We start from the raw sequence: 19,756 nt of genomic DNA, 5'->3' as shown, positions 1-19,756 counted from the left end.
CTTACGAAAATGTTCATATATATGTATGGTCGGATTCATATATCAAGTTGCAATTGATGTTACGAAAATAATGAATTGGTGGAAAGTGTCATCTATCCAGATTGCGTTGTCGGTACACTGTCCATAACAAGATCATCTACTGTATTTACGTATGTGATATATAGTATATATGATTAAAAATATGTATTGGCATTTTGATATAAATGTTTATTTTGCGTTGAACGGCCGAGAGAAACTTTGGTGAAAGAGTTAGATGGATTTGATTATTAATAATATAAGACAAGTGGAGGACAACCACACGTATACCGTTACAAGTCAAACAATCATATTTATGTTCTACCAATTTTTTATACGAATAGATCATACTCAAATGCAATCTCATAAATTTAATAATTCAATCATGTTGTTGACTCCAGTGTTAAACTAATCTTATTGACAAAACCATTTATCATGTCAATATAAGAACCAAAAACACATGTAAATCTCATACTATTAGTTTACTCATTCACTCGCATAAACTAGTAGTAAACTACCAAACATGAAAATATATAGAAAAAGAACATGCCGTATTGGGATCGGCTACTCTATATATATATACATTATTCCGATATAGATATATACACACACATATTAAATGTGCATGTGTATACACGTAGTACGATGTAGATGGAGAAAACAACAAGTCTTTACGTTACTAGTAATTAAGAAGATTAATCTGCAGAAAATAAGACTAATAATATTCATTTAAGTTGTTTTACTCGGGAAACCAATTTGGTTAAAATGGCAAGGAGGACTAAAATAGCAAAATAATTATACGAAACGTAATAAATTATAGTCATTAAAAGCAGATGTACTTTATTTCATTATTTGAGTTTGATTCCAACGGTTACATTTTTGCGATGTAATAAGTGTACCCTTTTTTTTTTTGACAGTGATAAGTTAATGTTATAAATCACATAAAAACCATGGTAATATTTACTACTATTTCTTACACATACACACATATGTGTACTGTACATAATTGTCGTAGATAAGAAGAGGACAGAAATAAAAGCTTTATTTGAAAGCATTGTCTTATATGTGAAACGATCTGCAAATTTCAATGTCTCTTTCACTCTCACGTCCCTCTCCTTCTTTCTCATTTTCTCTTAATTATTTTTACATACCAAAAAAACAATATTTAATTCTTATTTTATATTTTTAAATAACATGTTTTCAAATTTATTACAGTATAAAAACAAAAATGTGTGATCTACAAAAAAAAAAAGAAAAAAAAAGGAAGATCTAATAAAAGGTGTAAAATCTATTGGTCATTTGATTATTGTCTTCTTTTCACTTTCTAATCATTTCATTTGATGATTTTATAAGTTTGTTTCTTCCTTCATCTTCTTCCTCTTGTTCTCTCCCCAATCTCCTATTACCCCTTCTTTAATGGCGAGAGGACCCATCTCCAAGAACGAACAGTAATCTTCATTTATTGTCCTTCCAATTTTTTCCTCTAAACCAAAAAAAATAAAAATAAAATCCCAATTTTTTAAAAATTAAATAAAATATTTTCGTTTTTGATTACATGGGTTTGTTTGGGTAGATGAAGAGACAAGGGTCCCTATAATTTTCTCTTTAGATCTTCAAAAACCCAAAAGACTCAAAATCATGTTGGGAACTTTTTTTTTATGTTAAAGAACAAAAATCTATGGTTTTTTAACTTTTCATGTTTATCAGTCTTCATGACAAAGCTGAGTGCTTGATTGGCTCCACAGAGACAGACACTGCAATAATAAAGTTGTCATTTTTATCTTTCTCTCTGACCCATTTCAGCCAAAAAGCTCTGGTAAGCAAATCTCTATCATATTCATGAAAAAGGATTACGTTTTTATGCTTAAGGAGGTTCCTTTTTTTCCATGAAGACGAAGTTTTTACTGAAAATCTCAGTTTAGGGTTTAGTGGGGGTGGGAGAAAAAAGGTAAACCCAGGAAGTAAAATTGACGGTTTTGTATCCTAAAGAAGCAATTTTTGGACACAATTAGAAGAGTTCTCTGTTTTTTTTGTTTATACGTTTTTAAGGTTTTTGGTGTTATGTTAAAAGATAAGATTTTTTTAATTCTTCAGGTTTTTGAGGAATAAATTAAAGACGAGAGCTTTGAATGATTGGTGAATTGGTTGATCATCATCATCAATGGAGAAGAAGAGATCACCGAGAAGCAGCAAGAGTCCTGGTCCTGCAATTTTCCCTAAAAGCCCTCTTGTCTACGAGAGTTATAAGTCTGGTTGTGGTTGGAAACTGATTAATTTCTTCGGACATGTCAAATCTGGTAATAAGAGACTTGGTTCTGAGAAGAAGAAATTCGTCAGAGATTCTGCTGGTTAGTTGTGTTATAATGAGTGTTCTTGGATCGCTTCTTTAACATGATCTTAGTGCTAATTTGATCCTTCTTCTTTATTTTTATTTTTATAAGGTAATGTTTATACTAAAAGCCAGCTTGATTTGCTCAAGAAGCTTCATGAGAAGTGTCAGTGTAATGATGTAAGTTCCTTTTTATTATTGCTTAGTTTTTGGTTTAGCTTTAAAGTGTTAGAGAAACTGAGTCTCTTGATTTGATCAGCGGGTTGTGGAAGAAGAGAGTTCATGCAAGCCTAAAACAAGGAGAAGATCTTTGAGTTCTGAAAGAGAACTTGAGAAGTATGAATCTAAACCTGTCCAGGGATTACTAGAGAGAGAGATAAGAAGGATCAAAAATCTAAAGGAGGAAACTTGCGATATCTCGGATAAGCAAAGGCACTCTTCTTTGAGTGAAATTGAGAAGACAAGTTGTAAGGATAAGCAAATGGATCTGAAGAATGAGAGAGATTGTAAACAGAGTGCAGAGATTAATCTTCAAGTTTGTGTGAATGAAGCTGCTGAGACATTGATTTGTTCGAAGGCAGAGGAAAAGGGAAAAGACCGGTCTAAGCAGTTCATGGAGGCGTTAGATATTCTAAGTTCGAATAAGGAATTGTTTATTACACTCTTACAAGATCCTAATTCTTTCTCAGCGAAAAAAGGTCAAGACTTGGAAGGATCTAAGGTAAAGGAACCGCGGGATAAATCTCCATCAATGGCTGATGATTTGGATAACATTGTTCTTTTGAAGCCTAGATTATCAAGCTCGGTTGATGATAAAGCGAACTTGAGATTTAAACATCTAGCCAAGAAATTGAAGCTCGTTGTTGGATCTAACAAAGACAGCTATCATGAAGAAAACAAACCTGAAGGTAGTTGTAAAGGTAGAGAAACCGAGGCTGCTGCTTTGAGATCAAGTGAAGTCTCTACAAGTACAGCTGGCCATAGAAGCCCGGAGTCACCGGTGTTTAGGCGCAAGAAACGGGTTGAATCTGATGTTTTTAAGCTAAGTATCGAGAATGATGTTTTGCCGAGGAGATTCATGGTGGAAAGGCAACAAGAGAGATCAAACTCTTCACCGGTTTATGAAGTTCCTTATGCATTGAGTAGCTTGCAGACAAAGCTCAAAGAGAGAAGACAGAAGCTTGAGAAGAAGAGAGAGAGCTTCAAGTTATGGTCTTTGGACAATAACTTCGAGGTTTTTGATCCGAATCCGTACAATTCTAATCTAAGGTCTCTCGACGATAATTATACAGGTAAAAAGATTACAAAACTTGTGATATTACATATTCGAGCCAATGTGACTAACTGTTAACATTTGTATCAGATTCTTCTGAGTACAGAAGTCTGAGAACTCATGTAGAAGACGGGTTCATGGAAGATAGGTGTCTGAAAGGCTCATTAGCAGTAAGTACTGTGAGAAAGAGTAAACATTTCTTATAACTCTACTGTTGACACGCCTTTGATGTAATATGCTTTATAATCGTTGCAGGAGTCGAATTTGAGCCTAGAAAGACGAGAGATCAACGTTCATGACCCTAAACTGGAGCAGGAGCAACCGAGCCCTGTTTCTGTTCTTGAAAGGACTCATTTAGAAGACGAAATAGTTAGTCTAGGAAATGTGAAAATTTCTAAACTCGGTAAACGCTCCAGATCAATACGTTCATGATTTTCATCCTTAGATCAGTGATTTATCTGTTTGATTTACTCAAAATACTTTCTTGCAGAAGAGAAGATTGCATTCTCTTTTGATGATCCAAGCATCGATCTAGTTGAGAAAGAAACAGTTCATGAGTTTGTGAAGAAAGTTCTTAAAGCATCAAGATTGAATTGGACTAATCTTATAGCAAGATGCAGCGAGGAAACATCACTACTCGACGAATTCTCACACGGTAATCACAACAACGACCAGCTTCTTCTTGTTCTTGACTACACCGACGAGATTGTCCGCGAGATTTACCGTCAAGACATCAAATGTTGGCCTTTCACAGCACCGGGAAGCTCGAGAGTCGTCAATAGACAACCATCCCTTAGAGAAGAAGATCTGATTCACAAAACGTTGAGACATTTTGACTGGAGTTTACTCTGCTCTGACACTCCTACACGATCATTAGATCAGATCATTGAAACTGATATGATAAAGCCATGTCTTTGGTCTGATTTTGGTGGTGAATCTGAAGGCATTGCGTCTGATCTTGCGGAAAAGATTCTCCAACAATTGCTACTTGAGTTCTCCCATGAGCTAAGAACAATGCAGAGGAGCATAGTATTATGTGTGGATTAACTTGAATCTCTTCAGAACTATTCAACATTTTTTTTTTGTCTGTATAAAAAAGTTTAAAATTTGAGAATCTTCTCTTCATGATTAGTTAAAAAAGATTCGTACCTTTTGATTCTATAGTTGGTCTGCTTCAAGTAAAAGCTTCTGGATCGTTGAAAAGGTTTTGACTTTTGACTAGTTGAGATTTTGTATTGGAATTAGGGATTTAGGGTTTTAGCAGCGGCCGGAAATTGTGGCAAAAAAGATTGCAACTTTTTTTATTATCCCAATTATTTAATGACAAAAGATGTCGTCTTTCACAAAACCCTAGTTGCAAGCTTCTAGCTGCTCTGTTTTCATTAGCCTCCACTTCACTTCCCGCCAAGCCTCTCTTAGCCATAAACAGTGAGAAACCCTAAATCCCCATTTTTTTCTCCACCAAGCTCTAAATCCTTAGCTATGGAGACGCCGACGATGAAGCCTGATACGGTTCTGATTCTAGATTACGGCTCACAGTACACACATCTCATTACTCGCCGTATTCGATCCCTCAACGTCTTCTCACTCGTAATCAGTGGAACATCGTCGCTCAAATCAATCACTAGCTATAACCCACGAGTTGTTATCCTCTCCGGTGGACCTCACTCTGTTCACGCGCTCGACGCGCCGAGTTTCCCCGACGGGTTTATTGAGTGGGCTGAGTCAAATGGTGTTCATGTTTTGGGGATTTGCTATGGTTTGCAGTTGATTGTGCAGAAGCTTGGTGGTGTTGTTGTGGAAGGGGAGAGTAAAGAGTATGGGAAGATGGAGATTGAAGTGAAGGGCAAATCTGAGATTTTTGGCTCGGAGAGTGGTGGAGAGAAGCAAATGGTTTGGATGAGTCATGGTGATGAAGCGGTTAAGCTTCCTGAAGGGTTTGAAGTTGTGGCTCAGAGCGCTCAAGGAGCTGTTGCTGCTTTGGAGAATCGGAACAAGAAGATTTATGGATTGCAGTATCATCCTGAGGTATTATTACTTGAAGCATTTGATTTAATATCATTGGATTGATTTAAAAGGTTTATTGATGATAAAGTATGGATCTTTTTACTCTCTGATAAGTGAAAAATGTGAGACATTTCTTACTTGAGGCTACTATTTTGTTGATGTAGCTATTTTAATGGTTGGTTGGTAAGACTATAGAGACTGAAGAATCTGATATAGTATTGGGTCTGGAGTGGGATTTTAGTGGATTTTGGGTTTATGGAAGACAAACGCTAGATCTTTGGCATACTACCTATTCATATCTTCAATGAATCTGATGAGACTTGGGAGAATGCAGTTCATGTTCTGTGACTCTTTGATAAGTGAAAAATGTGAGACTTTTTNTTTATTGAGTGGGCTGAGTCAAATGGTGTTCATGTTTTGGGGATTTGCTATGGTTTGCAGTTGATTGTGCAGAAGCTTGGTGGTGTTGTTGTGGAAGGGGAGAGTAAAGAGTATGGGAAGATGGAGATTGAAGTGAAGGGCAAATCTGAGATTTTTGGCTCGGAGAGTGGTGGAGAGAAGCAAATGGTTTGGATGAGTCATGGTGATGAAGCGGTTAAGCTTCCTGAAGGGTTTGAAGTTGTGGCTCAGAGCGCTCAAGGAGCTGTTGCTGCTTTGGAGAATCGGAGCAAGAAGATTTATGGATTGCAGTATCATCCTGAGGTATTATTATAACTTGAAGCAATTTGATTGAATATCATTGGATTGATTTAAAAAGTTTATAGATGATAAAGTCTGTATCTTTAGCATGTTAGCTGTTCATATCTTTATGAATCTGAGGCGGCTTAGGAGGATTTAGTTCATGTTCTGTGACTCTCTGATAAGTGAAAAATGTGAGACATTTCTTACTTGAGGCTACTATTTTGTTGATGTAGCTATTTTAATGGTTGGTTGGTAAGACTATAGATACTGAAGAATCTGATATAGTATTGCAGTCTTGAGTGGGTTTTTAGTGGATTTTGGGTTTATGGATGACAAACGCTAGATCTTTGGCATACTACCTATTCATATCTTCAATGAATCTGATGAGACTTGGGAGAATGCAGTTCATGTTCGGTGACTCTTTGATAAGTGAAAAATGTGAGACTTTTTTTTACTTAGAACTCGGGACTTCAGTTTTACTGACATATCTATCTAATGGTTGGCTAGTTTTCTTCTAGAGACTGAAGAATTTGATAAAGTATCATAGTTTGGATTGGACTTTTAGGAATTGATTGACACAGCTATTTTAATGTTCGGTTTAGTCCATTGATTTGAGAATTACTCGTGAATGTCTGTAAATGGATGTATTGGCCAATGAAAAATTTCTAGCTTATGATGAAAGTGGTTTTTTGTTGGATTTTGCAGGTGACACATTCACCAAAAGGGATGGAGACACTTCGCCACTTCCTTTTTGATGTGTGTGGAGTATCTGCGGATTGGAAAATGGAGGACCTGATGGAAGAAGAGATCAAAGTGATTAACCAAACCGTTGCATCTGACGAACATGTCATTTGCGCCTTGTCAGGAGGTGTGGACTCGACTGTTGCCGCAACTCTTGTTCATAAGGCAATTGGAGATAGGCTTCATTGCGTCTTTGTCGATAACGGGCTATTAAGGTTAGAAAAGAAGCAATTTTCAATAGTGATATGCACTTTTAATGTGATTTTTGATGAGAATCCTCTGTTTTGTAGGTATAAGGAGCAAGAACGTGTGATGGATACCTTCGAAAAAGACTTGCATCTACCTGTTACTTGTGTAGATGCGTCCGAGCGGTTCTTGAGTGAACTCAAAGGCGTTGTGGATCCCGAGACAAAGAGAAAGATTATCGGGAAGGAGTTCATTAACATTTTTGATCAGTTTGCCCAAGAGTTGGAGAAAAAGTATGGGAAGAAACCTGCTTTTCTAGTTCAAGGGACTCTGTACCCTGATGTGATTGAGTCGTGCCCTCCCCCGGGTACTGATAGGACTCATTCTCACACCATCAAAAGTCATCATAACGTTGGGGGACTCCCTAAAGACATGAAATTAAAGCTCATCGAACCACTTAAGCTTCTCTTCAAGGACGAGGTGTGTTACTGTCTTTTTACTATCTTTCTTGTCTGCAACTGTTGAGTGTTTGGTTTGTGATCTTTCTCTGGATTCTTTTGTGCAATTAAGGTTCGTGAGCTCGGAAGAATATTGAATGTACCTGTAGGGTTCTTGAAGCGTCACCCATTCCCCGGTCCAGGACTCGCAGTTAGAGTCTTGGGCGATGTCACCCAAGGAAACGCCCTCGAGGTTCTTCGTCAGGCAAGTGCTCTAAAATCTCAAATCTTTTAACATAACCATGTACCAAACTCATATTTTTTTTATCGGTTTCTTTATTTCCTTAGGTTGATGAGATTTTCATCCAATCAATCAGAGATGCCGGTCTCTATGATTCGATCTGGCAAGCTTTCGCAGTGTTCTTGCCTGTAAGATCAGTTGGAGTACAAGGTGACAAGAGAACACATTCTCATGTTGTTGCTCTTCGCGCAGTTACAAGCCAAGATGGAATGACTGCAGATTGGTAAGCTTCTTACAATTTCTTAATACTGATGCATATAGAACCCTTTTGATCTTAACTTATTATTACTGTGTTGATGTGAATGCTTGAGGTTTTGGTCTACCATGTGATACTTTAGGTCTGACTGTCTGAGTATATCGGTATTTGAGATTAAAGATGGATTGGGTTAGGTGTTCGAGTATGTAAAGTCATGTTTTTAGGTATTTAGGTTGTCCTAGTCTGGTTAAATGGTTCAGATAGTGAAAGTTATTTATTTGCTGTGATGCAATATTTAAGACTCGTTATCCAATCTGAGTACAAATTGAGGTTACCTTGATTCTAAGGGATGACATTTATTTGTATCAAATCTATTGGCCGTGTCAATGTTTGTTGGTTAGAAATTTTTGTGGGGCAAATACCAAAGCAAGAAGTTTATATTGTGAATTTCTCCTGAGATTGGTGGTGTTAAAAAAAACCTTGCAGGTTCAATTTCGAGCACAAGTTTCTGGATGATGTTTCCCGGAAAATCTGTAACAGCGTTCAAGGAGTAAACCGTGTGGTGCAAGACATTACATCAAAGCCTCCTTCAACGATCGAATGGGAATGAAGAAAACATATATTTGAGTCTTTTTATTTATGGGTGTCTCTGCAATTCTTCGACCATGTAAAAAAGATTGTCATCAAACAGAGATGGTTATGGTGCTTATTATTATTGTTAGTAGACAATGGTTTCTGATGAACATGAGTATTGATGATGATGATACAAATCATTTTTGCCTTATACCTACGCTTGTGATATATATGATTAACGATAAAAGCTCACCATTTTATTTGTATTTTGGGTATTTCGATGGATGTAGTGATACTCGATAAAATGGACTCCAGCATTTTGTAGTTGTATTTACTATTGTAACAGAGTTGTTGAAGCTTGCAACAAGATTTATTTTTGTTACAATCAGGTTTACAGATGTTATTGTGAGATTCATACATGCTATAATGGTCAAATAGGTCTATATTATAGCCGAAACGCTATAGTTATGCCATATTTTGTATAGATCAGGCTTGCATCAGATTAACAATTAGAAAATCACAATAAATCCTGATGTCAATTAATTACTAGATTTTCTAATTGTTATTAGGGATTTTAAAGTTCAAAATTAATAAAGGTTAAAGATTGTTGAAGCTATTGTAGGAAAAAACTACATGTATAGATGACAAATGTATAAGGTATCAAATAAGCATATTCGAGGTTTTGAGAAAGAGAATTTAATAATATTAATAGTTAATCTCTTAATAATATTGTACTAGATATACTTTTTAAATAAAAAAAGTAAGGACTAAAAGAAGTGCTTGTAAATATAATTTAGCATAATAAAAAGGGAAATATATAATTGGTTTCATATACAAATTAGTAAATTTAGAAAATACCATATGCATATCCATATAGTTTACTAAGTTTAGGATTTTATTTTGAAAAAATTAATATTATTAAAAAAATTAAAAGCATTATTTTTGGCTAAGATATGTATATAAATATTATGAGCTTTAGTCTTCAAACTCCTCAATAATTTTATTTTTTAAAATCATTTTTAGTTATATTTTTAGTGAGGTGTGAAGATTAGCTAAATATATCCAAATATGTTGATAAAAATATCAAAAACCCTAACAGCTAGCGATGTTTCTTATAATAATCGTTTGACTTTACCCAAAAAAAGTTGCAAAAAACTATTAAAAGAAATGAAAACTACAATACCTTAAAGTGGAAATCCTTGATAATGTCAAATCATATAAGGTTACCTTTCATGAATACAAAGGAACTTATTTTATGCGGAATGGATGGAAAGATATCGTAAATAAAAAAGGTCTCAAATCAGGCGATCTCGTCGAGTTATATTGAAATGGTACCCAATTTATTTTGAACGTAGAGTGAGTTTTCTTTTCTAAATTATATCTCATTAGTTTTTATTTTTTTTAATAACTCTATTTAACTAATTTTTTTTGGTTGAATATTGGTAGTTTTGATGGGTTTCATGTGTTTCTTAACTAAATTAGTGGCAAGTCAATTTGCATTATAATGTAAATAATAGCTAAATTAATATCGTTGTATTTTATATTATCCTAAAAGTGTTATACAGAAATATGTTATTGTGGTGTAGTTATACATCATACTGATTGTTTCTTTTATTGTAGAAAACGAGATATATTAGTAGATGTTAGATTTATAACTAAGTTTTAAATGGTGACAATAGATCATGCGATCCAAAACAAACAAATAAGAAAGAAGAATGCAGCTCAAGTGCGGCAGGAGCGAAAAAAAAAGAATATGCAAAAAAATGTGGGATAAACGGAATAAATGTTAAATATTAAATATAATAAATAGCATAATATTATAATTTATGAAATTTTACAAATATTGTATGGCTGGTATTTCATTTGTATGAATAAATTGGTATTGATAATGTATCTAATCCATAAAACTTATTTACGTATATGAATTAAGAATAATTGTGGATTAAAAGGCAAATCAAGTGATGCAAATGAGACGGGTCAAACCGTTCAAGTAGAACAATTGTGGATCAAACATGTCACACAATCCAAAATGTATGTTGAAGGGTGAAAACTAAAATATTGTGAGAAAACAAGGGTGTAACGATTACAAAATTCAATGAAATTGCGTAGTACATAAAGCTTTTATGGGAATTAAGATGAAATATAATTCTATGTTAAATAATCGATATAAACTTTCGACGTAAATTCTTCTTAAAATTTACAATGTAAATAAATTATCTTTATTTGGTCGGAACTTTTTTGTTGTAAATGAAGTCAATTAAGAATGATTTCTTTGGTGTTTAGAAACAATCACATTTCCTAGATGTTGTGAGATTTTCTCACACATGTTGTTGTTTGTGCTAAGGGAAAGTTACATTGAACGTAATAATCATAAACATATCTTGATGTAGATTTATATCACTATAAGAAAATGTTTCAATCTTGTAACATCCTGACCGTCACCTTGCTTAGTGGGCCTCATGTCCACTCCCAGTCTATGGGCTCACATTCTTTAAATGGATCTCATGTCCTTTCACTGGGTATATGAGTCCACCCATATCCGACAGTCGGTTTGCTACATCTAGGAGGCTTTAAAGATTTGTTTACCGTTTCTACAAATAACCATACGACAATCACTTCTCGAAAGATCACCCATCCTGAAACTACTCAAGCTCAAACACGCTTAACTTTTGAGTTCTCGTAGGATCATTGATCGAAAAGATAAGTGCACTTTGGTGACAGGTGGTCAAATCAATTGTTTTAAGCTTATAAATGATATGGAATTATATATATTATTTTAGTTTTATACACTATATACAAATGGATATACAGTTATACATTACACATAACACATGATATATGAGACTTATACATAATATAACATAGCCGGACTTGATAGACACTAATACACTATAGTTGTGTTTTGTACATTTCTACAACATGTTTATTCTCTTCTTCCTCTCCTTGCTTTTCAATAGCACTACATCTTTTTCTCGCCTTTTTCAGGTGCATCTTTGAAGGATACGAACTAGTGACTCCATAATGCATTACAAAAACCCAGAAAAAGTAAGTTAAAGTAGTCTCTTTTCATTTCAATCGTCGGTATTCAAATCTAGTTTGTATCATCTTCTAAATCTTAACTTCACAAATCCATGGATCTACTTAATGGCCACCTACCATGCATGCCCAACCAATCTCATTAAAAAAACTTCCACTCTCTTTTAATTTTCGTTCTAAATCAAGAATTGTTCAACCCAATTTTCTAACGCCACGTTATGTAATTTCAACAAAGCTAATCTCTTTACTAAAACTAGAGAGTCATTTTGATGCTACCATAACAAATCCAAAAGAGGTACTCCAAATCCTCCTTGTGCTTACAATTCTCTTCCATTATTTGTTTGAAATCAAAGTTAATGTAAAATTGGTAACACAAGTTGAAGTTCTCAGTGGCGTTAGATACACACAATTATTTGAAATGACATTACTTCTTTTCAATAAGGCAGTGTATTTTGTGAAACACACTTTATACCAGCTTTTGACCACCAATTCCATCTTTAACTTTTCTAAATATATTTTTAAATTTTTTTTACGTTAACTTTTCTAAAAATAGGTAGAGTCTAGAGAAATCTGAATTGTGAGATGTAATATAGTGTGTTGAAATCTGACTTTCTATCTATTTAGATGTAACTATAATGTATTAGCCGAACTTTAAACTGATCACAAACTATTCAGTCTATACTTTTACTTCTGTTCACCAAAAAAATTCTTAGTTTATGTTCCCATTTAAAAATGGAATTGCACGAACTACCGAGTGGTTCACTTTGCATAACTTAGTTTCTTATTTGTCTTCCCCTACGTTAAGAGCCAAAATGTTACAAGAATGCTAAAGGATCTTTTAAAATCACAAAAACTCGGTTAGAATCCCTGAATACCGAAGGTTGGAAACCAAAACCGGAGAAAAAAAAAACTAATTTTGTCAATCTAAACCGTGAGACCTTAGCATATCCATGCAACCCTTTGAAGTGCCTCTTGGATCATTCCTGTCGTGGCCATTTTTTTCCCTTTATGCTGCAATCAACATTAAACCATATACAGTATATCAAAGTTATGTTTACTAATTAATATTCCGGTTAAGTAACCTAAATTACTAGGGTTAGTAATTGTACCTTGCAATTGACGTTTAAGCAGAGTAAACCGTCTCCGGTTGACGACTGAACCGAGTGAGAATCCAAATTGAGATCACTAATCACATCCATTATCTCAAGCAATATCCCTTCTCTCCAAGCACATCTAAGCTCAATAACCACCTCGTTACCGAGTGAACTAATCCTTAAGTTATCGGTTAAACCAGCATAACCCGTATCAACCGGTTCATCTTCTCCTACATTCACATCACTCCCCTTCCTCTTGCTGTTCATACAATTCGCTGATGCTCTTTCGTCCTCATCCTCTGGTTTCTTCCTCTTCATCATCGTCATTCGCGTCTCCGTATCCGCAGATTCTCTGCAAGACTCCAATTCTTGAACCCGTTTTTGTAGTTCTTGAAGATACCCAATCGTATCATCAAGAATTGACACTTTATCAATCTGTAGAATCCGTAAGAGACTCAAGATTAGTTCATTCAAAACAGTGTTTTAACAATCTCCTAGTAAGCATGAAACGTTACTGAAACTGATTTGTTCGAATCGGTATACCTTACTAATTGAAGGAATGATAGATCTCAATGTCATGAACCGTTCATTCAACTTCTCGCGTCGTTTCTTCTCGCACAACGCATGGTTCCCGGTTTCCTCTGGTGTGTCCGGTAACAACCCCTCTTTCTTGTTCATCAGAGGAACCTCGAAGAGTATCTTCTTTATCATCTTCTGCGATTTCTCTACCGATGTTTTCACAGATGATGATCGCTTCCACCTTGTGAAGCTAGATCTCTTATCAAAGTTTTGAAACTGCGGTCCAAGGATTAGCTGATGCGTCGTTTTGAAAATCGTCGAGATCACACCTTGGTAATGGACATCGTCGTCCATATTTACATGATTACTCTGTTCTTGAATCTGACCTAATCGTTGAACCCTACCCTTCCTTGGATCGCAAGCAACTCTGCCGGTTGTTCCGACAAACGTCTGAGAAACGCAATCGCTAGAGTTAAGCGATTGGTGAACGCAGTTACTGAGTTCTTCACCCACAAACTTCCAGCTTTGAACCTGAGACGCACCACCATCGTTGATGAACGAATCATGATCCTCTGGTTCTTGCTCAAACTCGCTCGTAGACGCTGTCGGAAAAGCTTCAGTTGCAAATACTGGAATGTATTTATCATCGCTTAAAGGATCAAAAACTTCTTGATAATCCGATCTCGTCGATATTGTAGCATAAGGAGGAGCTTCAAGGAACATTGTCTTCACGCATTGTATCACGTTCAAGTCCTCTGTAATCTAAAATAACCAAAAAAAGTAAAAAAAAACAAAAAAACAATGAAAAAACCTTTTAACTTTTATAATTAACAATTAAACCCCATCATCATTAAATGTTACAGCTTTATGACAAAATTGATTAAAATGTTCGGAGATTTAAAATCTTTTGGTGTGTGATGGGATGTGTTTCTGTACTTACATGTTCGGTGGTGCCGATCTCAAGGACTCCTCCAAGAAACGGGAAGCAAACAACTGTCTGAAGCGAAGCACTCTTTAAGGAGACAGAAACGCCACACACACAAGAAAAAAAAAAGCGTTTTCAGTTACAGCGTTAGCGTTTATAATGACAGAAAATAATTTAAAAACTTACTTTAGCGAGAAGGGAGCGTGTGAAGACTTTGCTATCGGCGGTTTGAGCGTTACAAAGCCATATTGGTTCTCCGTTGGATAATGCTCCTCCGGGGATTCTACAGTAAATGATAGAAATACCCTTTAAAACGTAGGATTAAAAGATTAAAAAAAGTTATGCTTCGAAAACACACAAAACATAAGATAAATTTCGCTAAAAATGTTTGTTTTTTGTTTTTCTGATGACAATTAAACTCGGAGATGTCGGAGTACGTTCCCATGAAAGACGAGAATTGGAGGCGACAAGCTAATAAAGGGTGTTCTTGTCTTTTTATTGAGACAAAATAAAATACTCACCCTTGTAATATAAATACTGTTTTGATATATAGTAGTTTACACTTTCCTTTTCATTTTAACTAATATAAGAATATATATTTCTCACCAATATTATAATATTTTTATTGACATAGTTATATTAATTTTTTCTTAAAGTTCTAAAAGATAAGTAAATTTGAAAGAGTATGTTGGATTATGTTGAAAAGACGGAGTTACCCTTCACCGATGTTGAAGACGAAAGACATGCAGACTAAGTAGTACCACTCGGTGTCGGTGAGGTCTTCCGGCGAGAGCGCGGCGGCGGAAGCTCGTCGAGTGACCTGAGAACCACCGGAAGCTGAGGATTCAGCGAGGGAGAGAGATTCGTAAAGCTCTCTAAGCTGCTCACTTCTCTCAAGACCCAACTGGTCAACTTTGACTTCAGCTGCTTGAATCGTCTTCCTTGTCTTAATGTCTCCATTGTAATATCCATCTCCCCACTCTAACACTCTTTCGTTATTTATATAATCCAAGAAAAAAAAGGTTTCAGAATCAAGAACACCGAAATCAGATTAATCGAGAAAATAAAAATAAATGTCTCATCAGGAAAAGAAAAAAAAAGTACTATCAGAAAAAGTTAAATTTCAAGGATAAAAGATGAGGAGATATTGTATTGTACCCTGGTTGAGAAGCAGAGACAGACCAGAAGATTCCATAACTCCATTGAATGTTTCGAACTGAAACTGCAAGCTGTTTCTTTAGATTTCCCAGCACTGTTCTGTTTTCTACGGTAGTCATTGTTTCTTCATTCCTATGTATCAAAATAAAACACAAAGATCAGTTCCAAACTTAAGACAAACAGAAAAAAAAAATCACAGAAGGCATTTTAAGGATATGTATGAGTCATGAGTTAGCGATTATTACATGACATGGGTTTGGTTTCCTCAGGAAGAAAGAAGAAGACAACAAAACTCAGATTTTTTTTTTTTTTTTTTTTNAACACCAAAATCAGATTAATCAAGAAAATAAAAATAAATGTCTCAGCAGGAAAAAAGAAAAAAAAAAAAGTACTATCAGAAAAAGTTAAATTTTAAGGATAAAAGATTAGGAGATATATTGTATTGTACCCTGGTTGAGAAGCAGAGACAGACCAGAAGATTCCATAACTCCATTGAATGTTTCGAACTGAAACTGCAAGCTGTTTCTTTAGATTCCCCAGCACTGTTCTGTTTTCTACGGTAGTCATTGTTTCTTCATCCCTATGTAACAAAATAAAACACAAAGATCAGTTCCAAACTTAAGACAAACAGAAGGGATAAAGGATATGTATGAGTCATGAGTTAACGATTTTTACATGACATGGGTTTGGTTTCCTCAGGAAGAAAGAAGAAGACAACAAAACTCAGGATTTTTTTTTTTATAACCTTCTATAATGGGAAAATGATTAAATATTTTGTGATTTTGAAGTTACTATTTGGTGTGGTTGAATTGAGCTTTGAGTCGAGAGAAAAGGACGGTGTCGGAATCTCTTTATTGATACTTATTAGGTGTGTAGTGTGTGTGTGTACACTGTATATTAGTATCACATAACACTGAATTTTACGAGGAATTTTACAAATAACGATTTTAAAATAATTGAGTGGTAAAAAAAAAGTAGAGTGTATCTACTAACCCTTTTGAGTACGGTGTTCCATAGCACCACTCTTTTTGGATTTTTTTTCTTTTTCTTTCTTCGACAAATTCAACTACACTACTTCTTTCTCCTTCTATGGTCCACAAATGAAATTAAGTCAAGTATATGGCTCTATCAAATGTAGTTCACTTTTAATTCTATCAGTTTTAGTTTTCTTTTCTATATAAATATAGACGATTAGCATTATTAATTGTGATTTTTTTCCATATTTTATCATAATTAGATATATTATATTTGGATGTGTTGGTTCTTACCAAAAACATTAAACAAGAGAGTCTATTCAAGTATTCATCGTGGTCACAAAGATATGTACATATCTTCTTTCCAATTTCTTATTATGGAAAATCAAAAGTAAAAGTAGCCATTTTATACAAACCTTTTTACGAGGTTCATGTTCATGCATTCAATCTTTCTTCATTTGCTTACGTTTTTCTGAAGATAAAAAATCAATGTTTTAGTAAATTATGGAAATGTTACGAATTCGGTGAAAGTTCATCACAAGTAACATCTATCATATGTTATTTTTACATTTATCTCATGAATCATAATTAAGTAACTTCCTCTGTAGTAATTTCCTTTGAGTTACTTGACTTGTGTGTTCCCCTATAAATTCAGGAAGTTTTTCTTGTTTTTTTGGATAGAGCAAATCCTAATGGTGAGAGACATGAAGGACATGCAATTAATGTTATGCCTCGAGAAGCTCTCCTATACAGACAAACAAGCTTGTGGTATATATTGACTACAAAATACTTTGCATGGTTTAACTAAAAAACAATATATGTTCTTTGAATATATTCTACATTGTTTTCGAATCTTTGGAAGTACTTCCACCTTCAGTTTGATCGCAAACTTGTAAATTATATATATGGAGTCAAACAATAAGGTTATGAAAGGAACGAGAGAAATTTGGATCTAAAGATAATGGAAAGGTTTAGTATTGTTTTATTCTTCTTTTGACTTCTAATGGACTAATGGTAGAGAGAGATTAATTATAATAACGTTATGTTGATCAGAATCACGAAAACAAAGGATGATACTAGTATTTAAGTGAGATGATTAATAAAGAAGAAACCAAGAGTCATTATTATCATAAGCTATGTGCATGCTTGTAATAAAAAAATCTTGGCATCTCCCAAAATGATCACTCCTAACTAGGACTACTTGTCGTGTCTGTACGTTGAAAATGGGAGTAAAACATTGTTTATTTCATGTATTTATTGTATGATTATGATGCAGTAAAAACATTGTTTAAGTGTCCGTATATTTTTAAGCTTTTTTATATTTTTCCTAAAAATTGTCATCTAGTTTAATTTTGTACGCTGTGGTCGCCGTGAACACACGCACACATTTCTGGAACCTATTAGTCTTCGCTCGAAAAAGGATCATTTTGACTTCTGCGTACTATATAAAATTTTGACTTCTTCGCACATTACTTATGCCGTAGACAAAAAAGAAAGAATGGCAACTGAAAATATACACTTATTTTGTTACACATATTAATAATCATCAACTAGTGAAAGGAAAAAAAATTATATACACAATAGAATATAAAAAAAAAATGTGATGAAAAATATTTTAAAAATAAAAATGAAAGAGATGCTCGCATCGCATTAATAGCATGGAACAGAGTATACTGTTGATAAAAAATAGAGCGATCGAACAGTCCATTTTTTGGGGTCCAGTTTATTTAATTTAGCATTAATAACTTTGTCAGCGCGAGCCACTCCTCTATGATTACATCATCATAAATTATAAAACCAACCAAATATTCATATCAAAAAAATAATTCCCTTAACCTTTAAGCTTTGCTTGTAAACGAGTATGAGACCTGTCTTCGATATTTTTTTAGAGGAGTCTCAAAAATCAGATCCACGCTTGAATAATACCTCTCACGTAATCATTACGTAGGATCTTTCTTCTGTTATTGTCTTATATAATGTCTATTTGCGTAACAGATCTCCTTTTGAATGTACATATATATATATATGATATATAAGTGTTAAAGTTATATTTTAAAAATAATAAGGAAAATGAAAACAGCTAGGCCAAGTTCAGTTCCGTCAAAGTTACTGTCCACGTGTGTGGTCAATAAAATTCTGAATTCATCATTCATGATTCGATCAATATTACGACCTACTACTCTGATATGGTGTAGTACTTAACCACATTTTCTTGCTTTTTATCACATTAAAAATTATATCTTGTATTCATTATTTACTCGACCACTATTTTCCACGTTCTATGGATGATCATAGTGGAGCCACGCATGAACATGGCAAAAATAGAACCATGCACATGGCAATATAAATACATTCTATACGTAATACGTGTATGTTTAAATCACGGCAATCCAACTTTTGTTGTGTTATAATTCTAAGCTCGAACAGATCCAAAGATAGTTCTTTCGTTTTCCTTTGACCTAATTTTTGTGATGAGACTGAACGTTCGTACACACTTCTTTTTAAACTTAATTTTCATATAAACGGTCTGGAAAAACATAAACTAAACAAAAATCTAAATGACTGGTGTTTGATCCTATATATATAATTAGGATGGACAGAGTCGGACTCAGCCTCATATTTTCCCAATGGACACTCCGCATCTATAGTATTTTATGGTGGAGTTCGATGTTTCATAATATGCGATCATATAAATTCTATTTTTTTTTTAAATACTGAAAATCTAACATCTCTAAATTATTATACATACTGAAAATCTAACATCTCTTATTAAATGATGAGTTTTTAGACAAAATAGTTCATTTTTATTTAATAAATAACCTCCAACTCGATAATTTGGATTCTTCAATTAATATATTCTTTAACATATTTGGTAACTACTAACTCGTTTATATGTTGAAAAAAAAAAAAAATACTAACTCGTTAGTAGTAACTTTGTTTTCATAAATTATTTTTTTTCCGCAAAAAAACTTATACAGCATGGATAATTAAGATTATACTATGTACAGTCTACACGAAAAAATTGATAGTATTAATAAACAAGATAAGAAATATTGGTAGGATGGGTTCCGTTAGTCCAGGCCTTTAATTGGGCTAAAGTGGGCTGAAAGATGAAATCCAGTTTCAGAAGAAAAAAAACAATATTATAAATAAATAAAAATTTGGATGGGAAAAAGCGGGAAGTTGAGGAAAAGGGGAAATCTTATTTCTCCATAGTACGAGGGTAGGGCCCACCAAGACACATCGCGTAAAGCAAAATCAAAAACAAATTTATATAATTACTTAAAATTTCCAGAGTAGGAAAAAAACAT

General features: G+C 34.2%; 3 protein-coding genes across 7 annotated transcripts; 2 read left to right on the top strand and 1 right to left on the bottom strand.

Annotated features, from left to right (window-relative positions):
* LOC104703989 lies at positions 1,334-4,731 on the top strand. 2 transcript variants are annotated; one of them, XM_010420097.2, is made up of 7 exons: positions 1,334-1,831; positions 2,110-2,363; positions 2,457-2,524; positions 2,604-3,636; positions 3,708-3,787; positions 3,873-4,020; positions 4,108-4,731. In XM_010420097.2, exons 2-7 carry the CDS (start codon positions 2,177-2,179, stop codon positions 4,662-4,664), a joined length of 2,073 nt encoding a protein of 690 aa, XP_010418399.1. In that variant the 5' UTR covers positions 1,334-1,831; positions 2,110-2,176; the 3' UTR covers positions 4,665-4,731. The 2 variants fall into 2 exon arrangements, with proteins under 2 accessions (XP_010418399.1, XP_010418400.1); XM_010420098.2 differs by lacking the exon at positions 1,334-1,831 and adding an exon at positions 1,848-1,963.
* On the top strand, positions 4,941-8,952 carry LOC104703988 (GMP synthase [glutamine-hydrolyzing]-like). Of its 2 annotated transcripts, XM_019228139.1 has the most exons (7): positions 4,942-5,349; positions 6,031-6,326; positions 7,011-7,261; positions 7,337-7,712; positions 7,803-7,934; positions 8,018-8,193; positions 8,653-8,952. In XM_019228139.1, exons 1-7 carry the CDS (start codon positions 5,100-5,102, stop codon positions 8,774-8,776), a joined length of 1,605 nt encoding a protein of 534 aa, XP_019083684.1. In that variant the 5' UTR covers positions 4,942-5,099; the 3' UTR covers positions 8,777-8,952. The 2 variants fall into 2 exon arrangements, with proteins under 2 accessions (XP_019083685.1, XP_019083684.1); XM_019228140.1 differs by lacking the exon at positions 6,031-6,326 and having other exon boundaries at positions 4,941-5,645.
* LOC104703987 (transcription factor EGL1-like) lies at positions 12,469-16,318 on the bottom strand. 3 transcript variants are annotated; one of them, XM_010420093.2, is made up of 8 exons: positions 16,147-16,318; positions 15,920-16,051; positions 15,030-15,302; positions 14,500-14,596; positions 14,329-14,400; positions 13,413-14,150; positions 12,885-13,304; positions 12,469-12,786 (listed from the first exon to the last, which is right to left on the bottom strand). In XM_010420093.2, coding segments are annotated over exons 1-8 (1,806 nt in total). In that variant the 5' UTR covers positions 16,149-16,318; the 3' UTR covers positions 12,469-12,714. The 3 variants fall into 3 exon arrangements, with proteins under 3 accessions (XP_010418395.1, XP_010418394.1, XP_019083683.1); XM_010420092.2 differs by lacking the exons at positions 15,920-16,051; positions 16,147-16,318 and adding exons at positions 15,472-15,603; positions 15,717-15,793; XM_019228138.1 differs by lacking the exons at positions 15,920-16,051; positions 16,147-16,318 and adding an exon at positions 15,472-15,702.

This window comes from Camelina sativa, chromosome 7 (assembly GCF_000633955.1).
Source record: "Camelina sativa cultivar DH55 chromosome 7, Cs, whole genome shotgun sequence".
Taxonomy (NCBI): domain Eukaryota; kingdom Viridiplantae; phylum Streptophyta; class Magnoliopsida; order Brassicales; family Brassicaceae; genus Camelina; species Camelina sativa.
This window is presented reverse-complemented; position numbering and strand designations above follow the sequence as displayed.

Excerpts from the sequence above, each read along its gene's own strand:
- LOC104703988 (XM_019228140.1), top strand. The coding sequence starts at position 5,100 with ATGGAGACGCCGACGATGAAGCCTGATACGGTTCTGATTCTAGATTAC. Across the intron at positions 5,646-7,010 it reads GATTGCAGTATCATCCTGAG|GTGACACATTCACCAAAAGG; the intron begins GTATTATTACTT and ends TGGATTTTGCAG. Across the intron at positions 8,194-8,652 it reads GATGGAATGACTGCAGATTG|GTTCAATTTCGAGCACAAGT; the intron begins GTAAGCTTCTTA and ends AAAACCTTGCAG.
- LOC104703987 (XM_010420093.2), bottom strand. Across the intron at positions 14,401-14,499 it reads CACGCTCCCTTCTCGCTAAA|AGTGCTTCGCTTCAGACAGT; the intron begins GTAAGTTTTTAA and ends GTCTCCTTAAAG. Across the intron at positions 14,151-14,328 it reads AGATCGGCACCACCGAACAT|ATTACAGAGGACTTGAACGT; the intron begins GTAAGTACAGAA and ends TGGTTATTTTAG.
- LOC104703989 (XM_010420097.2), top strand. The coding sequence starts at position 2,177 with ATGGAGAAGAAGAGATCACCGAGAAGCAGCAAGAGTCCTGGTCCTGCA. Across the intron at positions 2,525-2,603 it reads AGAAGTGTCAGTGTAATGAT|CGGGTTGTGGAAGAAGAGAG; the intron begins GTAAGTTCCTTT and ends TGATTTGATCAG. Across the intron at positions 3,637-3,707 it reads TCTCGACGATAATTATACAG|ATTCTTCTGAGTACAGAAGT; the intron begins GTAAAAAGATTA and ends CATTTGTATCAG.